Source organism: Hemitrygon akajei, chromosome 27, assembly GCF_048418815.1.
Source record: "Hemitrygon akajei chromosome 27, sHemAka1.3, whole genome shotgun sequence".
Lineage (NCBI taxonomy): Eukaryota > Metazoa > Chordata > Chondrichthyes > Myliobatiformes > Dasyatidae > Hemitrygon > Hemitrygon akajei.
In genome coordinates this window covers 44,653,948-44,676,082 of record NC_133150.1, presented here as the reverse complement: position 1 = coordinate 44,676,082, position 22,135 = coordinate 44,653,948, and the positions used below count along the sequence as shown (strand labels likewise).

Below are 22,135 nucleotides of genomic sequence, written 5' to 3'. Positions count from 1 at the left end.
GCGACAGGTTACTGTCGATGCAATGCTCCTCAGACAGGATGAAGAGGTCAATACTCCCCAATGCCATTAGGCTTTACAATTCAACTGCCAGGACTTAAGAACTTTTTTTTTTAAAGCTATTATTAATGCCTTTGAGTTAGTGATTTAGATGCATATCATATTATTACTGAGTTAAGTATTGTATGTAATGAGTTTTTGCTACAACAAGTGTATGGGACATTGGAAAAATGTTGAATTTCCCCATGGGGATGAATAAAGTATCTATCTATCTATCTATCTATCTATCTATCTATCTATCTATCTATCAATGGCAGGTATTCTTGGGAATAATGCACAAGGTGCAAAATCAGTTCATCCCCCAGAGAAGGAAGGATTCAAAGGGGGGAAAGGGGCCACAGTGGTTGACAAAGGAAGACAGAGATTGCATAGCATTAAAAAAAAGGAAGTATGACAGAGCTAAGGTGAGTGGGAGGACAGATGATTGGGAAGTTTTTAAGGAACAACAGAACTTAACTAAAAAGACAATACGGGGAGAAAAAATGAGGTACGAACACAAGCTAGCCGGGAATATAAAGGAAGATAGCAAAAGTTTTTTTTAGGTATGTGAAGAGAAAGAAGATAGTTAAGAACACTGTTGGGCCCTTGAAGAATGAATTGGGTGAAATTGTTATAGGAAACAGAGAAATGGCTGAAGAATTTAATGAGTACTTTAGATCTGTTTTCACTAAGGAAGACACAAGCAATCTCCCAGATGTATGGATGGGCCAAGGACATAGGGTAACAGAGGAAATGAAACAGATTGACATTAGGAAGGAAACGGTGATGAGTAGACTGATGGGACTGAAGGCTGACAAATCCCCAGGTCCAGATGGTCTGCATCCTAGGGTACTAACGGAGGTGGCCCTGGAAAATGCGGATGCATTGGTAATCATTTTCCAATGTTCCTTAGATTCAGGATCAGTTCCTGAGGATTGGAGAATGGCTAATGTTATCCCACTTTTTAAGAAAGGAGGGAGGGAGAAAACAGAGAACTATCATCCTGTCAGCCTAACATCAGTAGTGGGGAAGATGCTAGAGTCCATTATTAAAGATGAAATAGTGGCATATCTAGATAGCAGTGATAGGATTGGGCCGAGCCAGCATGGATTTACCAAGGGCAAATCATGCTTGACTAATCTATTGGAGTTTTTCGAGGATGTAACCAGGAAGTTAGATGGGGGAGATCCAGTGGATGTAGTGTACCTCGATTTTCAGAAGGCATTTGATAAGGTCCCACATAGGAGATTGGTGGGTAAAATCAAAGCTCAGGGCATCGAGGGGAAGACATTGACATGGATAGAAAACTGGTTGGCAGATAGAAAGCAAAGGGTAGCGGTGAATGGGTGTTTCTCGGAATGGCAGGTGGTGACTAGTGGGGTGCCACAGGGATTGGTATTGGGACCACAGCTGTTTACAATTTACGTCAACGATTTAGGTGAAGGCATTGAGAATAACATCAGCAAGTTTGCTGATGATACTAAGCTGGGTGGCAGTGTGACGTGATGAGGATGTTAGGAGAATTCAGGGTGACTTGGATAGGCTGGGTGAGTGGGCAGATACTTGGCAGATGACATTTAATGTGAATAAGTGTGAGGTTATCCACTTTGGGAGTAAGAACAGGAAGGCAGATTATTATCTGAACGGTGTAGAGTTAGGTAAGGGAGAAATACAAAGAGATCTCGGAGTCCTTGTTCATCAGTCACTGAAGGTGAATGAGCAAGTGCAGTAGGCAGTGAAGAAGGCTAATGGAATGTTGGCCTTTATTACAAAGGGAATTGAGTACAAGAGCAAGGAAATCCTCTTACATTTGTACAGAGCCCTGGTGAGACCACACCTGGAGTATTGTGTACAGTTTTGGTCTCCAGGGTTAAGGCAGGACATCCTGGCTGTAGAGGAAGTGCAGCGTAGATTCACGAGGTTAATTCTTGGGATGTCTGGACTGTCTTACGCAGAGAGACTGGGTTTGTACATGCTGGAATTAAGGAGTTTGAGAGGGGATCTGATTGAAACATATAAGATTATTAAGGGATTGGACAAGATAGAGGCAGGAAATATGTTCCAGATGCTGAGAGAGTCCAATACCAGAGGGCATGGTTTGAGAATAAGGGGTAGGTCATTTAAGACAGAGTTAAGGAAAAACTTCTTCTCCCAGAGAGTTGTGGGGGTCTGGAATGCACTGCCTCGGAAGGTAATGGAGGCCAATTCTCTGGGTGCTTTCAAGATGGAGCTAGATAGGTATCTTATGGATAGGGGAATCAAGGGATATGGGGACAAGGCAGGAACCGGGTATTGATAGTAGATGATCATGATCTCAAAATGGCGGTGCAGGCTCGAAGGGCCGAATGGTCTACTTCTGCACCTATTGTCTATTGTCTAAATTGGATACATGCATAGCAAATAGCAAACTTCAAGCTGACTACATTGTTTTGGTTACACAGCAAACAATGCAACTTTTATACTCCAATACATTCCATAGATCCACAACTTTCTGGGTGAAAAAGTTTTTCCTGAACTCCGTTCTAAATGGCCTACCCCTTATTCTTAAACTGTGGCCTCAGGTTCTGGACTCCCCCAACATCGGGAACATGTTTCCTGCCTCTAGCGTGTCCAATCCCTTAATAATCTTACATGTTTCAATCAGATCCCCTCTCATCCTTCTAAATTCTAGTGTATACAAGCCCAGTCGCTCCAATCTTTCAACATATGATAGTCCCGCCATTCCGGGAATCAACCTCGTGAACCTATGCTGTACTCCCTCAATAGCAAGAATGTCCTTCCTCAAATTTGGAGACCAAAACTGTACACAGTATTCCAGGTGGGGTCTCACCAGGGCCCTGTACAACTGCAGAAGGACCTCTGTGCTCCTATACTCAACTCCCCTTGGTTGTGGAACATACCAGTGATGGGGCAAGTGAAGTTGTCAATTTGCCAGATGCTCTGTTTCTCTGGCAGACAGAGTGTAGTTGCTCAGCAAAGTGGTTCCCCCAATCTACGTCGGGTCTCACCGATATACAGGAGGCCACACCAGGAGCACCAGACACAGTGTATGACTCCAACAGACTCTCAGGTGGAGTGTCGCCTCACCTGGAATGGTGCCTTGAAGGGTGGTGAGGGAGGAAGTGTAGGGGCAGGTGTAGCGCTGGTTCTGCTTGCAAGTGTAAGTGCGAGGAGGGAGATCAGTGGGGAGGGGGTCGAATCACTCTATTGGGGTTATCTACTGTATCTGGTCGACTGTACTCTTCTCTATAGGTGCTGCCTGGCCTGCTGAGATCCTCCAGCATTTTGTGTGTGTTGCTTGGAATTCCAGCATCGGCTGATTTTCCCTGGCAGGTAAATTTACAGATTTACATAATTACAATGGTACCACATCCCATTCAGCAGAAACTATTCTGAATATTCAATACTGGTGTCTATTCAAATGCTAGACACCCAAAACATACTCTTTTTGTTCCTGTGTGGAGTGATGGCACGCTGAATATGCAAGTAACCAGAATGATGAGACTCAGAACACAGCCGGCCTGCACTGTGCTCGAACGTCCCCGCTGTGGTTCCGATGGGACTGAGTCAGAATGCCTCACGCCCGATAATTGGTTTTACTAGCCTCAAAGTATCACAGTTGGAAGTTGAATTGTGTAGAGATACCATTTCCTGAAAACTGGTTCTCATTTCAGTTAATCCCGAATTACAGAGTCACAGAGCACTACAGCACACAAACAGGCCATTTGGCCCATCCAATCCATGCTGACTCATTAATCTGCCTGGTTCCATTGACCCACACCTGGGCCATTGACCTCCGCACCCCTCCCATCCATGTTGAAATTGAACCCTCATCTACCACTTGCACTGGCAGCTCATTCCACGTTCTCACCACCCTCTTGTGCTATACATAATGTTAGAACATTAGACACGGGGGCAGAATTGGGACGTTTGGCCCATCGGGTCTGCTCTGCCTTTCCATCATGGCTGATTTCTTATCCCTCTCAACCCCATTCTCCCGGTAAACTCTGACACACTTACTATCAAGAACCTGTCAACCTCTGCTTTAAATATACCCAATGACTTGGCCTCCACAGCCCTCTGTGGTAATGACGGCCACAGATTCACCACCCTCTGGGAAAAGAAGTTATCTCATTTCTGTTCTAAAGGGACATCCTTCTGTTCTGAGCTGTGCCCTCTGGTCTGAGACTGGCCCGCTGTATGCTCTCCACGCCCATTCTATCTTGACCTTTCAATATTTGGTACGTTTCAAAAGAGAACCCCCCTCCCCCCCCATTCTAATAAAGTGCAGCGAGTATAAGCCCAGAGCCATCATACGTTAAAACTTTTCATTCCTGGGATCGTTATCTTGCACATTCTCTGATCCTCTGTCCAAAGACCTGCTCCCAATACTCTAAGTGTGGTCTGACCAATACCTTGTGGTCCATCTCCCACCCCCCATCCTCATCACATTCTACAGGGGTTGTATTGAGAGCATCCTGAGCAGCTGCATCACTGCCTGGTTCGGAAATTGCCCCACCTCGGATCACAAGACCCTGCAGCGGATAGTGAGGTCAGCTGAGAAGATCATCGGGGTCTCTCTTCCCACCATTACAGACATTTACACTACACGTTGCATCCGCATAGGAAACAGCATTATGAAGGACCCCACGCACCCCCATACAATCTCTTCTCCCTTCTGCCGTCTGGGAAAAGGCACCGAAGCATTCGGGTTCTCACGACCAGACTATGTAACAGTTTCTTCCCCCAAGCTATCAGACTCCTCAATACCCAGAGCCTGGCCTGACACCTTACTGCCCTATTGTCCTGTTTATTATTTATTGTAATGCCTGCACTGTTTTGTGCACTTTACGCAGTCCTGGGTAGGTCTGTAATCTAGTGTAGTTTTTTTTCTGTGTGTGGTTTTTTTACCTAGTTTAGTCTAGTTTTTGTACTGTGTCATGTAACACCATGGTCCTGAAAAATGTCGTCTCATTTTTATATGCACTGTACCAGTAGTTATGGTTGAAATGACAATAAAAGTGACTTGACTTGACTTGAAAGCCTTTTGATCAAGTCAAATGATACTGAACAGTCTTTCCCAGATTACAAATACCCAACTTGTAGATACCTTGTACATATGATCGGCCATTGGTGGGATGGAGAGGGATGGACTTTCTGGCTGCAGGGACCTGCTGCCGGGTGAGAGCAGGACCTTTCTGCCTGTCTGCCCTTCTCCTGTCGATGCTGCGGCAAGGCAGGGGTTAAAGTGGAGCGCGGATGGGGCAGAGCAGACACTGTACAGTCTCAAAGCTGTGAAAGCCCAACTCCCCCTTGCGCAGTCTTTCTGTTCAAGCCTGGCAACCGAGGTCATTTGGCATACCCAGATAGGGAAGCAGACAAAGGAGGCGCGGGTGTCATCTAAAACTGTAAACACAAGAAATTCTGCAGATATGGGAAATCTGGAGCAAGAGGCACAAAATGCTGGAGGAACTCAGCAGGTCAGGCACCATCTATGGAGAGGAATAAACAGCTGGCATTTCAGCCTGAAATCCATCAGCAGGGTATTTAGTATTAGACAATTATTTTACTAAATCTGATGTATTATTGGCCTTTAAGATGTAGATTTAATAGGATGTTAATAACATTGAACAATAGTTCCTTCAGCCCACGATGTTGTGCTGACCTTTAACCTACTTTAAGATCAAGCCAAACCTTCCCTCCCACATAGCCCTCCATTTTTCTATCATCCTTGATATCTAAGAGTCCCTAAAGGATCTGCCTCTCCCATCACCCCAGCAGTGATTATGATTGGTGCTTAAATTTGCAAATGATGGGATTCAAGTGCGTGAATTTTTTGTTGGCTTACAATCAATATAAATCTAGTCCATTCTATATAAAAATTTCCTTTGTCCAGACCTCAGAAGAGTTTGGCGACCGGGCCAGGCTGTTCTCCTTGTGCACTTGTAAAGGAAGTTTGCTTGGGGAACGAGTGTGAGATTTCAGAGTGCAGTTGCTCGGCGACGACGCGGGGCGCGGGTTGGGGTTCCGCGTCCTGTAGGTAGAGTGGTTGGAGGTTCCCTTACCGAGGCTGGACACTGAGCCCCCGTTACGTGACACCGACCGGCTCCTGGGAGGGCAGGAGTACTGGCGATGACTCCAAGCTGCAACAGTCTCGGGCTGGGTGGAGCCCCGTGGAGCTGGGAGCGGTTAGAACATCAGGAGGAGGCACAGGAGATGATGTGACTTGTTGAGCTTACTTCGCCATTCCGTATGATCATGGCTGATCTGGCCACGGACTCAGCTCTGCCTACCTACCTTTCCCTCACAACCCTTTTTGCCCCTGCTGTGCAAAAAAGTCTGTCTAACTGCGTCTTAGCTGCTGAGGCTTTATAAGGCGTTGGTCAGACCACATTTAGCACTCTGTGAGCAGTTTGGGGCCCATATTTAAGAAATATTTAAGAGGGTCCAGAGGAAGTTGACGAGAATGATTCCAGGAATGAAACAGTTAATATTTGGGGGGCGTTTCTCAAGGGGAGAAAATTCGGAAATGAAAGGTGCAGAAGAATTTGAGGGCCCTCATGCAGGTTTCCATAACTTGCAGGCTGAGTCGATGGTGGGGATGCAATGTTAGCATTCATTTCGAGATGACTAGAATATTAAATCAAGGATGTAGTGCTTGAGGCTGAGAGCGCTGTGAACAGTTTTGGGCCCCTTATCTACGAAAGGATGTGCTGGTGTTGGAAAGGGTCCATTCACCAGAATGAACTTGGGAATGAAAGGGTTAATGTATGAGGACCGATTAGTCCTGTACTCGCTGGAGTTCAGAAGAGTGAGTGGCGACCTCACTGAAAGGTATTGAATGTTGAAAGAGCGGATGCGCAGAAGATGTTTCCAATGGTAGGGCACAGCCTCGGAATAGGAGGACACCTGTCTAGAACAGAGATGGTCATTGGGTATATTTAAAGCAGAGATTAATATGTACTTAGTAAGGGTCAAAGGTTACGGGGGAAGGGGCTTTGAGAGGGAAACACTTCAGCCATGATCGAATGGTAAGTATACTCAAATGCACGCTTGGCCTCTTTCTGTCTCATGGTCTAACGGTATAAATATATTTAACGAGATCATCTCTGCTGCTTCTTGGGGCAGAAATTCCACGATTCACCACTCTCTGGGGAAATCCGCTCCTCCTTATCTCCGTCCTAATCTATTCCCCCCCCCGAATCGTGAGCAGTGTCTCCTAGTTCTAATCTCGCACACCCCAGTGGAAACAAGTTAACACTGCCTCCATCTCATCTATCCCTTTCATAGTTTTGTGTATCCCTATACGATCCCCTCTCATTCTTCTAATCTCAATGCGTGGATAAAACCCACATCACAGACACTCCCCCACCTAGCAATATCACCCGAGCTGGGGAAGTGTTATTTTAAAGTGCGATCACTTTAGACACTCCTGTGGCTACGTAAGTGCCCCCGGAATGGATCCAAAACCTGAAGCTTCAGAAAGTCAAAGTAAGATTTAGTATCAAAATACGTTTATGTCACCATATTCTACCTTGAGATTTATTTCCTAGCAAGCATTTACAGGAAAATAAAGAAATACAGTAGAATTTACAAAAATCTATATATGAACATGGACTGACAACAAATTGGCAAAAGAAGACAAATTGTGCAAATAATTAAGTAATATTGAGAACATGAGCTGTAGAGTCCTTGACAGTGAGCCTGTAGGTTGTGGAATCAGTTCAGTGTTGAGGTGAGTGAAGTTATCCTCGCTGGTTCAGAAACCTGATGGTTGATGGGTAATAACTGTTCCTGAACCTGGTGGTGTGGGACCCGAGGCCTCTGTACCTCCTGCCCACTGGCAGCAACGAGAAGAGACCACAGCCTGGATGGTGAGCAAAGATCTTGAGTGTTGTACTGGTCTCGCTTTAAGGACTCTTTCTCTTGTTTTTTCATGCTCTTGTTATTTATTGCTATTTATTTATGTTTACATTTGCACAGTTGTTCACTGCTGCTGTCTGCTGTTCTATAGATTTGATGAGTGCGCTCGCAGGAAAGAGAGTCTCAGGGTTGTATGTGGTGGCAAGTATGTACTGTGATCAATTTTACTTTGAACTTTGGTTAAACAGCTGCACATCATGACAGGTCTTGGTTAATTTTAGATCTGAATCGGAAATCGGTTAATCAGTACAGATTTGTACTGCAGATTCAAAATGTCCCGGACTACGGAGGTTCGCTGGACCTCAGAATGTCAGTGGAGAGAGCTTCAGTTTGTCCTGTTAACTAGCCACCTCCTCGACCAACACTTAGCAAGGTCAAATCCGTGGCTTTATGTCTGCTCATCCGTGTATCAGCCGACAGCTAAACGTCCGCTCTCAGGGGTTGAAAATTCCCCACGATTGCTTATGTTGAATGTGGAGGCAACAAGGTTGTCTCCGGAATGGTCTTTCTTGTCTAACAATGCACGCAGAATGCTGGAGAGACTCCTCATCAGGTTGTCTTTGTCTGTGGCACTGGAGACTGAGTGACTGCCCGGAGTTCAGAGGGCAGCCCAGTTACCTGAGCTCTCTTCTCCAATAAATGTAACTGATGCTGTTTATTTTCTTATACTAACAGAAGGACTGCACACCCAAAGATCCAGCGAAGACCAGAGGAAATGATGGTCATCGGAGGTTTGTAATGTTTACATGGGGAAGCTTATCATCTTAGGAGTCATAGAACACTACAGCACAGAAACAGGCTCTTTGGCCCATCTATTTGATACTGAACTATTATTCTGCCAAATCTAGCCGACCCACACTTGGACCATAGTCCTCCATACCCCTCCTGTCTTTTCCAGTCGTTTATCCTTGAAGGTTGTCTGATTCTGTGTCTGCTGTTGTGTTAGGAAACGCCCTCTAAATCCAGCCACTCGTGTTCCCCCAGAAAAAGTTACCTCTGTTTCTGTTGGTGATCTCCTTAAACCTGGGCATCTTGTTCTTGCCCCTCATCCATAAAGCCGCCATTATCTTAGGCGCTGCTTCTGAGATCCCAGGGATGTTCCACTGACCGGCTTTCTCCTCGTTGTTTTAGTCAGGGTAAAGTGCACCCAGCCTGCTGTGGCAAGAAGGGCTCTTCTCCCAGAAAGAAATCCAAACGACCTCCACACTACGTCCAAGAGAGTGCTGGTAAGGAAGGACTGAGCTTTCTGTTATAAACTGCGACACAGTGATGTTACTGTTTTGACATCTTTCTGACACAGACGACTGAATGTTAAGTTCAAGTTTAAAGTTTAGTTTTCGTTCAGCCATATGATTATCCATGAACACAGCCTAACGGAACAGCGTTTCTGGGGCCAAGGTGAAAAACATTGTACCAGCGGTCGTACATAGCACAAGGCACATATAGCACATATAAGATAGGAAGAACATTTATCAGTAAAATACAGTCACACAAAAATATACAGTCCAAGTCCATGAATATTGTAGCAGTCTGCAGTCGAATACAACATGGCTTGACTTCCTGCCGGGCAAACACTGGGGGCAGCACCAATTCCAGCTTGGTGATGCCCCACTCCGCCCCGGCTCTGCAGTGGAGCGCACTAACTCCAGTGCTTCTCTCCTGCGAACAGCCGATACCGCGGCTTCGGGCGTTGTCCTCGCTACAACCGAGGCCGCACAGCTCCCCCTGCTGTCCGCCGGTAAATCTGCGAATTGGACTTGCATCATTTCACATTAGCGGTGTCCAAACAGGGTCTCGTGATCACAGGTAAAGCAACTAAGACGATCGCTCACTGTTGGACTGCACACCGCCTTTGTGCGCTGACTCCTCCGACGCCTCTCTTTAATGGTGGCAGATATAGTTCAGGTAGCAAGATTGTAGATCTGAGCAGAGTGTGCACTGATTCTGAATGAGGCTGCGATAGAACACGGACACCAAATGACACAGTACAGGCTGTTCATCCCGCGATGTTGTGTCGACCTTCTAACCTCCTTCAGGATCAATCTAACCCTTCCCCTCCCAACATCCCTCCATTTTTATGTCATCCCTTTGCCTATCTAAGAGTCTGTTAAATGTCCCAAATGTATCTGCCTCTACACCACCCTGGCAGGGTGTTCCAAAAATAAATATCCTGACACCCCGCCCACCCCATACTTTCCTCCAATCACTTTAAATTCCCCCCCCCCCACTATTTCTGCCCTAGGAGAAGGACATTTGCCAGATAAATGCCTCTTTTCGTCTCATACACGATGAAGAACAATTTTTTCTTTTGAAAGACTATAAACAATAGGGGCAGAATTAGGTCATTTGGCCCATCATGGCTGATATATCATCTCCCTCAACCCCATTCTCCTGCCTTCTCCCTGTAACCTTTGACACACTTATTAATCAAGAACCTTCCAACCTTCATTTTAAATATACCTAGCGACTTGACCTGTACAGCATCTGTGGCAATGAATTCCACAGATTTTTCCCATGGTCTGACTAAAGACATCCTCATCATTGTTCTAAGAGGGTGTCCTTGTATTCTGAAGCTGTGGCCTTTGACCCAAGACTCCTCCACTCTAGGAACCATCCTCTCCATTGGCACTCCATCTAGGCCTATCAAAGTCATAGAGATCAGAAACAAGCTTTTCACTCTGTCTCACTGCATGTTATAATAATAAACCAATTCTAATTGTAACCCTTACACTTTCGTTCTGCTGTCCTCTGCCTCCTTTTCCTCAGCCTCATCTCTTTTCTTCTTCTCCGACTCCTCGTCCTGTCTCTCCTCTATTAGCAGTGGAGCCCCTCTGCCTTTGAGTTGAATTGCAGATCCTTGATGCAGGTTTCTCTGGCTCACAACCTCCCCTGAAAACTTTCCCGTCAGCACCCATCCTCCCTCTCTCCTCCCTTCCTGCCCGTCAGTCCTCTTGCTCACCACTGCAGGCTGTTCAAGCTATGTGCGTGCTCCCTTCTCGGTCGATTATTCCTATTTTGACGAAGCCCTGAATGCTGGGGAAGCCTGCACAATATTTCAACCAGTAGAACGTGTGACTGATATGGACCATTGCTTCCAGGTGCTGATTTGGATCCAGATGTGACGGCTAAAGATTCGATGTCAATTTCGTCATTTCCACAGCTGGTAAGCAAACCTGTTCAGACTCGAGTTCAGATTTATTTATCACAGGGTCCTGACGAAGGGTCTCGGGTGAAATGTCGACTGTACTACTTCCTATAGATGCTGCCTGGCCTGCTGCGCTCCACCAGCATCTTGTGTGTGGGGCTTTATTTATCACATTTGTGTTGACAACCAACAAGCTCGAGGATGTGCTGGGGGCAGCCCACAAGTGTTGCCATGCGTGCCAGCACCAACGCGGACACAGTGCTCAGTAGAATGACGACAGCAAATCAAGCCCCTTTCCACATACATATACATATATATATACACACACGCACACACCCTCACCCCTCCCTCCCTCCTTCCCTCCCTGGATTCTCAAACTTGCAGACACTAGGCCTCCAACCTACCTGTCTGTGCCTCCATACCCGCCAACTTTGGTCAGATCCTTCGGGTTTCTAGCTCTGAGCTCTGAACTTTGACCGCTGGACTTTGCTGACTTCTTGTTATCAACTCCACTACCAGCCAATATGTAGGCAGTTGGAATACAGTGCAGGGAAGTGTATGGTTATGCACTTTGGTAGGAAGAGTTGAGGCATAGAGCATCCTCTACGTGGCGTGGGTATTCAGAAATTAGGTGCAAAGGGACTTGGGAATCCTGGTTCAGAATTTCCTTAAGGTTACCGTGCAGGTTCAGCTGGTAGGAAGGAAGGCAAGTGTGATGTTAGCAGTTGTTTTGAGAGGACTAGAACATAAAAGCAAGGACGTAACGCTGAGGTTTTACAAAGCTCCGGAATACTGTGAACAGCATTGGGCCTAAGGAAGGCTGTGCCCACCCGGAGAGGGTCCAGCCGAGGTTCACAGGGATGCTCGCGGGAGTTAAAATCTTAATGCATGAGGAGCATCTGATGCCCCTGGGCCTGAGCTGTGGTGTTTGTTGCCGCTGGACAGAGAGCTGCGGAGACCAAGCCATTTAAGACAGAGATTGATAGATTCTTAATTGGCAAGGGGATTAAGGGTTACATGGGAGAATGGGGTTGAGATGCATTCAGCCGTAACTGAATGTTGGGGCAGACCTGATGGACCATGTGACCTGATTCTGCTCCTGTATCTTATCTGAGAACTCCTGCGAAACTCACGTCTTCATCGTTTGTGAACATTCCTTGCATGAGAGCGAAACTGGGTCCTTACCAAAGCCTCTTATGTTGTTAAGACATTGGTGAGGTTAAATTTGCAGTATGGTCACCTACCTACAAGGAAAGATATAAATAAGATTGAAAGAGTTCAGAGAAAATTTACAAGGATGTTGCCAGGACTCGAGGATCTAAGTTACAGGGAGAGGTTGAATAGGTTAGGACTTTGTTCCCTGGAGTTGGAGGGCAATGTGGGGAGATTTGAATGAGGGGAGAATCAAGCATGGTGACAAATCAGCATAAAGGAGGGAGGTTGAAAATCTGGCTGAGTGGTGTCACAGTAACCTTTCAATCAATGTCAGACAGACCAAGGAGCTGGTTATTGACTTCAGGAGGAGGGAACCAGAATTCCATGAGCCAGTCCTCATTTGGGGATCAGAGGCGGAGAGGATGAGCAGCTTCAAATTCCCCGGTGTTATAATTTCAGTGGATCGGACCCTGGGCCCAGCACGTAAGTGCCATTACGAAGAAAGCACAGCAGCGCCTCTACTTTCTTAGAAGTTTGCGAAGATTCGGCATGACAAGTAAAACTTTGACAAACTTCTGTGATGTGTGATGGAGTGTATACTGACTGGCTGCACCACTGTCTGGTCTGGAAAAGCTTACTAAAAGTAGTGGAAAAAGCCCAGTCTATCATGGGTAAAGCCCTCCCTCCGTTGAGCACATCTACGCGGAGTCCTGTTGCAGGAAAGCAGCATCCATCATCAGGGACCCCCACCACCTGGGACGTGCTCCCTTCTCACTGCTGCCATCAGGAAGGAGGTACAGGAGCCTCAAGACTCACACCACCAGGTACAGGAACAGTCATTACCCCTCAACATTAGGCTTCTGAACCAGAGGGGATAACTTCACTCACCCCATCACTGAACTGTTCCCACAACCTATGGACTCACATTCAATGATTCTTCATCTCATGTTCTTGATATTTATAGTTATTATTTCTCATTCTGTGTTTGCACAGTTTGATCTTTGTTTGCATATTTTCTGTTGTCCATCTTTTTGGTTGTAGAACTTCACTGATTCTGTTGTGTTTCTTTGTACTTACTGTGAATGCCTGCAAGGAAATGAATCTCAGGGTTGTATATGGTGACATATATTGATAATAAATCTCCTTTGAACTTGAACCTTTGATGGAGGTATACAAAGTTATCAGGGATATATGCAGGTAGGGTGAATGCACACTGTCTGAGGTTGGGTGAAGGGCTCGAACTAGAGGTGAAAGGTTAAGGGTGAAAGGTGAAATATTTAAGGAGGACATTAGAGGGAACTACTTCACTCAGAGGGTGGTGACAGTGTGGAGCGAGCTGCCGGCGCAAGTGGCGGAAGCAGGTTCGATTTCAACATTGAAGAGAAGTCTGGACACGTACATAGATGGAAGGGGTACAGAGGGCTTTGGTCTGGGCGTGGGCCGATGGGACCGGCAGGATAACAGTTTAGCATGGACTAGATAGGCTGAAGGGCCAATTTCTGTGCCATCTTCTCTGGCAATAATGAACTAATTAACCCGCAGTGTTAACCTGCCTTTGTGGTTTGCCCGTGTCACTTGAGTCACAATGTTTGTCTGGTTTTATCTCCTCTGTTCCAGGAAAGGACAGAAGCCAGTGGGAGGACGTGGTCGCAGATGGTGGGAGTGATCCCTGGTGAGGGGAGCAATGCTGCACCCATCCCCGTCCGCATCACCCCGAGGGTAAGGCCGACACTCCACCGCTCGCGGATGCCATCTGAGCTAGTCCTGTTGGCCTGTATTCGGCCCATAACGTTTCCTTTCCCCGCTCTGGTATTGGTTTATTACTGTCACATGTGCCAAGATGCTGTAGAAAATATCTTGTCTACTGGTTTTGCAGGTCAAATCAGTACACCATAAGACATTCGGCCCAATTGACTCGGCTCCTTATCCCATCATGACTAATTTTATTTCCCTCTTGACCCCCGTTCTCCTGACCTCTCCCTGTAACCTGACTATTCAACAAGCTGTCAACCTCCACTTTAAATATACCCAATGACCTGGCCTTGTCGTGGTTTCTCGTGCCCCACAAATGACCAGGAGACGCAGAAGATTCTTCAAGAAGGGTTAAACTTTAATTTGCAAATCAAAGCTGAGACAGTCATTGAGCTAGTCGCTGATTGCCCACCGATCCTTGTACATAGCATTTTTTATAGCAATCTCCTGGTTTAGTTGCATTAGCATATCCAATCGGTCTACAGTTGCGTATCACCAGTACATCAGCTCCTGACTTCCCACTGTTGTTTCTACCCATTAACTTAATCATGTTCTAATCTACTTTTTGGGCCACGTGTTACCTCATCCCTGGCCACAGTTATCTCTTAGCTAGCCTCTCATTAACACACCGTTATCTTCTTATTTGGGTACATTCTTAAGTTACTGATGTGTTCAATAGTACAGAGACAATACAGAGATTTCATTCTCCTACTAAATTGGATACATACATAGCAAATAGCAAACACAAAGCTGACTACATAGTTTTGGTTACACAGCAAACAATGCAACTTTATACTCCAATAGCCTCCACAGCTGCCTGTGGCAATGAATTCCACAGATTCACCAGCCTCTGCCTAAAACAGGGTTGCCAACTTTTTTTTAATGCCATGGACCAATAGGTTAATGGACTCCAAGTTGGGAACCTCTGGTTTAAAGAAATTCCCCCTCATCTCTGTTCTGAAGGGACGTCCTCGTATTCTGAGGCTGTGCATCCAGATTATAGATTCTCTGACAACCGTTCCCACGTCCACTCTATCTAGGCCTTTCAATATTCAATTGGTTTCAGTGAGATCCCCCTAATTCATACACAATTGAGCTAAAAACGGTACAATAACAATGCTTAATAAAGTGTAAAAGCTACTGAAACAGTGCAGTGCGGGTAAACGATACTGTGGAAGACCATAACGGGGTAGATTGTGAGGCAAAGTGTCCATCTTGTACAAGAGGTCCGTTCAGGATGGTGGGATGGAAGCTTCCTTCAGCCTGGCGTTACAGGGGACTGCTGGGCAGCGAGGCTCAAAGAGCTGTATCTCAATAATTAATTATATATAAAAAAAAATAAAATCCGAAGTTGAAGTATGGGTATGGAATAAAATGCGCATAAATACATAAATAAATCCGCCGTGGATGGTCCCAGTCCCGCCTGTGAAAGGAGGAGGGTTGGGCGTGAGGCTAGCAACTCCATCCCGTAAAAACCGAGAGCCACAGGGATGCCAAGAGAAGATCCAAAGACTATCCCTGGGAGAGGAAGGACCTTTGCCTAGAAGATGCAAGATGGACCAACCCCTGGCCCCGAACAACTTGCCCCGGATGGAGGACTCTGCCAAGCTGCTGTTGGCAGCCTATGTGCCCCAGTAGGGGTGACGGGTTCAAGAAGAACTACGTAAATACCAGTGTATAAACTGTGAACAGTATTATAAACAGTGGGTTTAAAGCATATTTCACCAAGCATAATAAAAACTTGAAGCAAAAAAACCAAAAAAAAAAATCTTGGAAGTTAATTCCAGGAATAAGTTGGTAAAATAATTGGTTTACTATTGTCACATGTACTGAGGTACAGTGAAAAAAAATGGAATGTTTGCCATCCGTACAGAGAACTTCTTCACACAGTACGGGGGAAATCAAAACCAGAATGTAGATCGAAGTGTCACTGTTACAGAGAGAAAGTGCCCTACTGGGAGACAAAAAGATACAGGGCCATGATGAGGTAGATTGTGAGGTCAAGAGTCCATTTTACTTGGGGTCTGTTCAATGGTCTTACAACAGTAGTGTAGAGGACAATTTCTCCAGACCAGTCAAATCCAAGGTATGGCACAGTATAGTTGTACTCTCATCTTCAAAACCAAACAGAGGAGCTAATTTATGCCTACATATGTCAATTCCATAACCCAATTCTGCTCTGTCAGTAAATAAGATGATAATCACCTTTGACATAACGGCACCTTCTTGTTCTAACTCCAATCTGCTTTGAATGCAAAAATTGATTTTGGTGCCTTGTATGTTTTCAAGGATTGAGCATCCAAGGCCCAGGGATAAATGATTCCATAGATTAACAATTGTCTGTGTGACGACATCTTCCCACTTTTCTATAATGTCCCAAGACTTAAATCCCAGCAATCCTGAGCATGACCACTGGGGGGCAGTAAAAGCACTTGTAACTTGAACTGTGTAGATAGTGCTGTCTCATTTGGTGTTGGCCCAGGAATAACTTTTGTATGTCTATGTATTAAATTTCTTGGAGTAAATTTAAAAAATGGCTGGAGGAACTTAGTGGGTCAGGCAGTATCTATAGAGAATGTAAAAGCAAGATAATACAGAGGCTTTATAAGGCAATGGTAGAGCTTCACTTGGAGTATTGTGAGCAGCTTTAACTAAGAAATTGGTGAGGGTTCAGAGGAGCTTCATGGGGATGATTCCAGGAATGAAAGGGTTATTGTATGAGAACCCATTGTCTGGAATTCAGAAGAATGAGAGGGTGGTGGGGAGGAATCTAATTGAAACTTGTCAATAGAGTGGATGTGGAGAGGATGTTTCCTATGGTGGGGGAGTCTCGGGCCAGAGGACACAGCCTCAGAATAGAGGGACGCCTGTTTAGAATGGAGATGAGGGATTTCTTTAGTTGCACATGAATTCTGTTTCTCAATAGATGCTGCCTGGCCTGCTGAGTGTTTCTAGATTTGAGTTTTTCACTCCTCGTGCAGTTGTGTTTGTTACTCGTGATTGGCAGCAGAGGCACCGCCTCCCCTTGCTTCCCCCATAGGCTCACGAAATATGGCAAACGTTGGGGAGCTTTATCATACCGCAGATGGATGCTGTGCTGCCCAGCAAGAGGATCCCACCGATTGAGTCGAGCGACCCAGAACCCCGGGAAAAGAGGAAGAAAATGGCGACAGCAAGTAATCAGCTCTCAGACATTTGGGTAAGGACCGGCGAAGGACGGGGCGGCTTTATCCAGGATTCAAGTTCAAGTTTAATTGCCATTCAGCCGTAAACAGCCAAACAAAACATTGTTCCTCCGGGCCCAATATACGTCACATACAGCACGTATAGTCACAATCAAGCACACAGACCCAAAGTAAAATTAGCACAAGTCACTTGCACGTTACCTGTACTGAGGTAAAGTGAAAGGTTTTGCAAGCCTTCCACAGGGCACACTGGAGGGACTCAGCAGGTCGGGCAGCATCTACAGTGGGTAGTATACAGTCAACGCTTTGGGCCGAGCACCTTCATCACCTTCACCTTCACAGCTTCTTTCGATCCTGTGCAGTAGCACCCCCCCCCCCCCACCCCAATACCAGACGGTGGTGCAGCCAGTTAGAATGCTCTCTGTGGTGCATCAGTAGAAGTTTTTGAGTGTTTTAGGTGACAAACCAAACTGTCTCAGACTCCTAGTGAAATATAGCCATTGTCTTGCCTTCTCTGTAGCTGCATCGATACGTTGGGACCAGGTTAGGTCCTTAGGAACTTGAAACTGCTCACTCTCTCCACTTCTGATCCCTCCATGAGGATTTGTATATGTTCCTTCATCTTACCCTTTCATCCCCATCATGATCATCATGGGGGTGGGGGGGGGGGGGGGAAGTACAAGCTGGAAGGTGATAGGTGAGACTAAGTAAAGGGGAAGGTGGGTGGATCAACGTTATTCACGATGTACAGTACTTTGCAAAAGTCTGAGGCGCATGTACAGTCAGGACTTTTGCACAGTACTGTGTTTGTCAAGACGGAGCGGAGAGCGAGTTTGTAAATCTGACAGGAGCAAAGTTTGTTGGGAGTGTCAAGGGTGGAGTGGAAGAGGCGTGGGGACAGGTGGTAGAGGAGGAGTGCCTGGGGCGGTGGGGGTGGCACAGGTGCAGACACACCCAGCCCTGAGAAACCAGGCAAGGTCATTTGATTCCAAACAATTGGTTTATTGATCATTACAGAATGTCTCTCTGGTGCTTCACACTCCCTCCCTCCCCAGTGTTGATCAGGGTGCAACATAAGCGACATCCAGCCGTTGTAAGGTATAAAGATTGTATGAGAAGTTAAAGTGCAGATATGGAATAAAATGTGCATCACTAGATAAATACCAACATGTAAATAGCGTTATAAAGTGGTTAGCACAACGCTATTACAGTGTGGGACGTCAGACGTTTAGTGTTCAGTTCTGGCATCCTCTGTAAGGAGTCTCTGTACGTCCTTCCCATGGAATGCATGTGTTTTCTCTGGGTGGCCTGGTTTCCTCCCACAGTCCAAAGATGTACCAGGTAGGTTAATTGATCATTGTGAATTGTCCCCATGATTAAGTACAGGTTAAATTGTTGGGGGTGGCTGGGCAGTGTGGGCTCAAAGGGCCTATTCTGCTTCGTATTTCTACATAAACTAACAAGTGTTTTCAGTGCAGTGACAAGGTAATAGACAGAGGGGGTTGGGGAGGGCTAACCAGAATGGTTGATCAGATTCGCGGCCTGTGGGAAGAAGCTTTTTAGGTGGCTCTCACAGTCTCTGGTGTCTCGGTAGTTTTATTGAAGTTTTCAGCTCTTACAAGTGAACTTGTGCAGGTAGAAAGTGTTCCTGTCAGATGCATTATGGGGTTAGGAAACAATCCCGCGGGATTGAAGCTCAGAGCGCTTCGCCAGACAGGAAGAATTTGGAATTCTTTTGGAAACAAACAGTTGAATGTTAGAGGCACAAGGGATTCTACAGATAAAGGAAATCTGAGCATATAGATAACATGCTGGAGGAACTCAGCAGGTCAGGCAGCATCTAGGGAGAAGAATAAAGAGTTGAGGTTTTAGGCTGAGACCCTTTGTCAGGAGATGGTTTATTCCTCTCCGTAGATGCTTCCTGACCTACTGAGTTCTTCCAGCATTTTGCTTGCGTGCATTCCTCTGGATTTCCAGCATCTGCAGGATCTCTTGTGTTTATTGGTGGTTCCAGTGCTTACAAAGGAGTAGCCTGGAGAGGGGACAATACAACCATTCAATCCTGATCTACCAGTCAGTGCGATTCCTTCTGATTCTGTGAGCATAACCCTCGAAAGCTAAATCAAAAATCTTCAATTCAAATTTAACATTCAAACATAAACCCAATGAAGGGTGTTGGCCCGAAATGTTGACTGCCTATTCCCGCCCATAGATGCTGCCTGACCTGCTGAGTTCCTCCAGCGTATTGTGTGTGTTAGAACAACTTAAAGTTTGCCAAGCACTCCTCGGGACAGAAAGCAATTTATTAGAATGATAGCATCATCTAAAAATAAATCTAATGCAGCCAATGACACGATCCACAGTTGCTAATCACGGTACATACAGCACCTCCAGCACATTGAAGCTAATGGTGACTCATTACTAACCAACCCAATTACCAGAAGTCGCCATGTTAGCGCGGATCTCTGGATTAGTAAGGACCCGGTGAATTTGGTGATGCTCTGTTGGAAGGGCTTAGTTGATTTTGAATCATTTAGTGTGAAGTGGAACATAAACGTAGAACACTACAGCTCAGTTCAGGCCCTTCGGCCCATGATGTTATGCTGACCCTTTAACCTGCTCTAAGAGCAATCTAACCTTTCCTTCCCACTCAGCCCTCCATGTGCCTATCTAAAAACTAACCTAATGTACCTGCCTCTGCCACTACCCCTAGCAGGGAGCTCCTGCAATCCTATACATTCCCCCAATCACTTTCCTTGTTTACTTACTTAGTAATCTCTCTGTTTCTCTCTGTCTCCGAGCCACGCTGCCCAACAACCCCCGATTTAACCCTAGCCTAATCACGGGACAATTCACGATGACCAATTAACCTACCAACCGGAACGTCTTTGGACTCTGGGAGGAAACCGGAGCACCTGGAGGAAACCCAAGTGGTCACGGGGAGAACGTACAAACTCCTTACAGGCAGCGACACCCCTAACACACTCCTGATGGGGTGTTCCACCCACTCACCACTCTGCATAAATAAAAACTTGCCTCTGATATCCCCCCAATATTTCCCTCTGGTCGCCTTAAAATTATGCTCCTGGTGAAGGGTCTTGGCCTGAAATGTCGACTGTTTACTCTTTTCAATCGATGCTGCCTGGCCGACTGAGTTCCTCCAGTATTTTGTGTGTTCTGGCATCTGCAGATCTTCTCTGTTAAAATTATGCCCCTGTGTTTTAGCCATTTCTGCCCTGGGATAAGTCTCTGGCTGTCCACTCTTTCTATGCTTCATACCATCTTGTAAACCTCTATCAAATCACCTCGCATCCTCCTCTCCGAAGAGAAAAGCCCCAGCTCGCTTAATCTATCCTGATAAGACAGGCTCTCTAATCTGCACCCTCTCTAATCCAGGCAGCGTCCTGGTGAATCTCCTCTGCTCCCTCTCTAATCCAGGCAGCTTCCTGGTAAATCTCCTCTGCACCCTCTCTAATCCAGGCAGCATCCTGGTCAATCTCCTCTGCACCCTCTCTAATCCAGGCAGCATCCTGGTAAATCTCTGCACCCTCTCTAATCCAGGCAGCATCCTGGTAAATCTCTGCACCCTCTCTAATCCAGGCAGCATCCTGGTAAATCTCTGCACCCTCTCTAATCCAGACAGCGTCCTGGTGAATCTCCTCTGCACCCTCTCTAATCCAGGCAGCGTCCTGGTGAATCTCCTCTGCACCCTCTCTAATCCAGGCAGCGTCCTGGTGAATCTCCTCTGCAGCCTCTCTAATCCAGGCAGCATCCTGGAGAATCTCCTCTGCACCCTCTCTAATCCAGGCAGCATCCTGGTAAATCTCCTCAGCACCCTCTCTAATCCAGGCAGCTTCCTGGTAAATCTCCTCAGCACCCTCTCTAATCCAGGCAGCTTCCTGATAAATCTCCTCTGCACCCTCTCTAATCCAGGCAGCTTCCTGATAAATCTCCTCTGCACCCTCTCTAATCCAGGCAGCATCCTGGTAAATCTCCTCTGCACCCTCTCTAATCCAGGCAGCTTCCTGGTAAATCTCCTCTGCACCCTCTCTAATCCAGGCAGCATCCTGGTCAATCTCCTCAGCACCCTCTCTGATCCAGGCAGCATCCTGGTGAATCTCCTCTGCACCCTCTCTAATCCAGGCAGCTTCCTGGTGAATCTCCTCTGCACCCTCTCTAATCCAGGCAGCATCCTGGTGAATCTCCCCTGCACCCTCTCTAATCCAGGCAGCATCCTGGTAAATCTCCTCTGCACCCTCTCTAATCCAGGCAGCATCCTGGTGAATCTCCTCTGCACCCTCTCTAATCCAGGCAGCATCCTGGTGAATCTCCTCTGCACCCTCTCTAATCCAGGCAGCATCCTGGTGAATCTCCTCTGCACCCTCTCTAATCCAGGCAGCATCCTGGTCAATCTCCTCTGCACCCTCTCTAATCCAGGCAGCATCCTGGTGAATCTCCTCTGCACCCTCTCTAATCCAGGCAGCATCCTGGTGAATCTCCTCTGCACCCTCTCTAATCCAGGCAGCATCCTGGTGAATCTCCTCTGCACCCTCTCTAATCCAGGCAGCTTCCTGGTGAATCTCCTCTGCACCCTCTCTAATCCAGGCAGCATCCTGGTGAATCTCCTCTGCACCCTCTCTAATCCAGGCAGCATCCTGGTCAATCTCCTCTGCACCCGCTCTATTCCAGGCAGCATCCTGGTAAATCTCCTCTGCACTCTCTCTAAAGCTGCCACAACCTTCCTATAATGAGGAAGCCAGATCTGAACACACTATTCCAAGTGCTCCTAACCCTTTTTCCTTCTCGGCTGAAAGCTTTGAGGATGACATCCTTGGAGTTTGAGATGTCTGTCAGCCTCTTTGACTCTGGGGGCCATGTCAAGCAGCTGAGCGGCATTCTGTCTTCATCTTGCTCAACCCCGAGAGGCTTCTGTTGCAGG

General features: G+C 46.5%; 1 protein-coding gene across 1 annotated transcript in view; it reads left to right on the top strand.

The window, feature by feature from the left end:
• Positions 1-9,308: 9,308 nt before the first annotated feature.
• Positions 9,309-22,135, top strand: part of LOC140717067 (uncharacterized) — a 48,196-nt gene continuing 35,369 nt past the window's right edge. The window contains exons 1-5 of the mRNA XM_073030250.1: positions 9,309-9,357; positions 9,629-9,697; positions 11,058-11,122; positions 13,877-13,978; positions 17,052-17,210. Of these exons, the coding sequence (XP_072886351.1) occupies positions 9,309-9,357; positions 9,629-9,697; positions 11,058-11,122; positions 13,877-13,978; positions 17,052-17,210 (444 nt within the window). The remainder of the gene's footprint in view (positions 9,358-9,628; positions 9,698-11,057; positions 11,123-13,876; positions 13,979-17,051; positions 17,211-22,135) is intronic.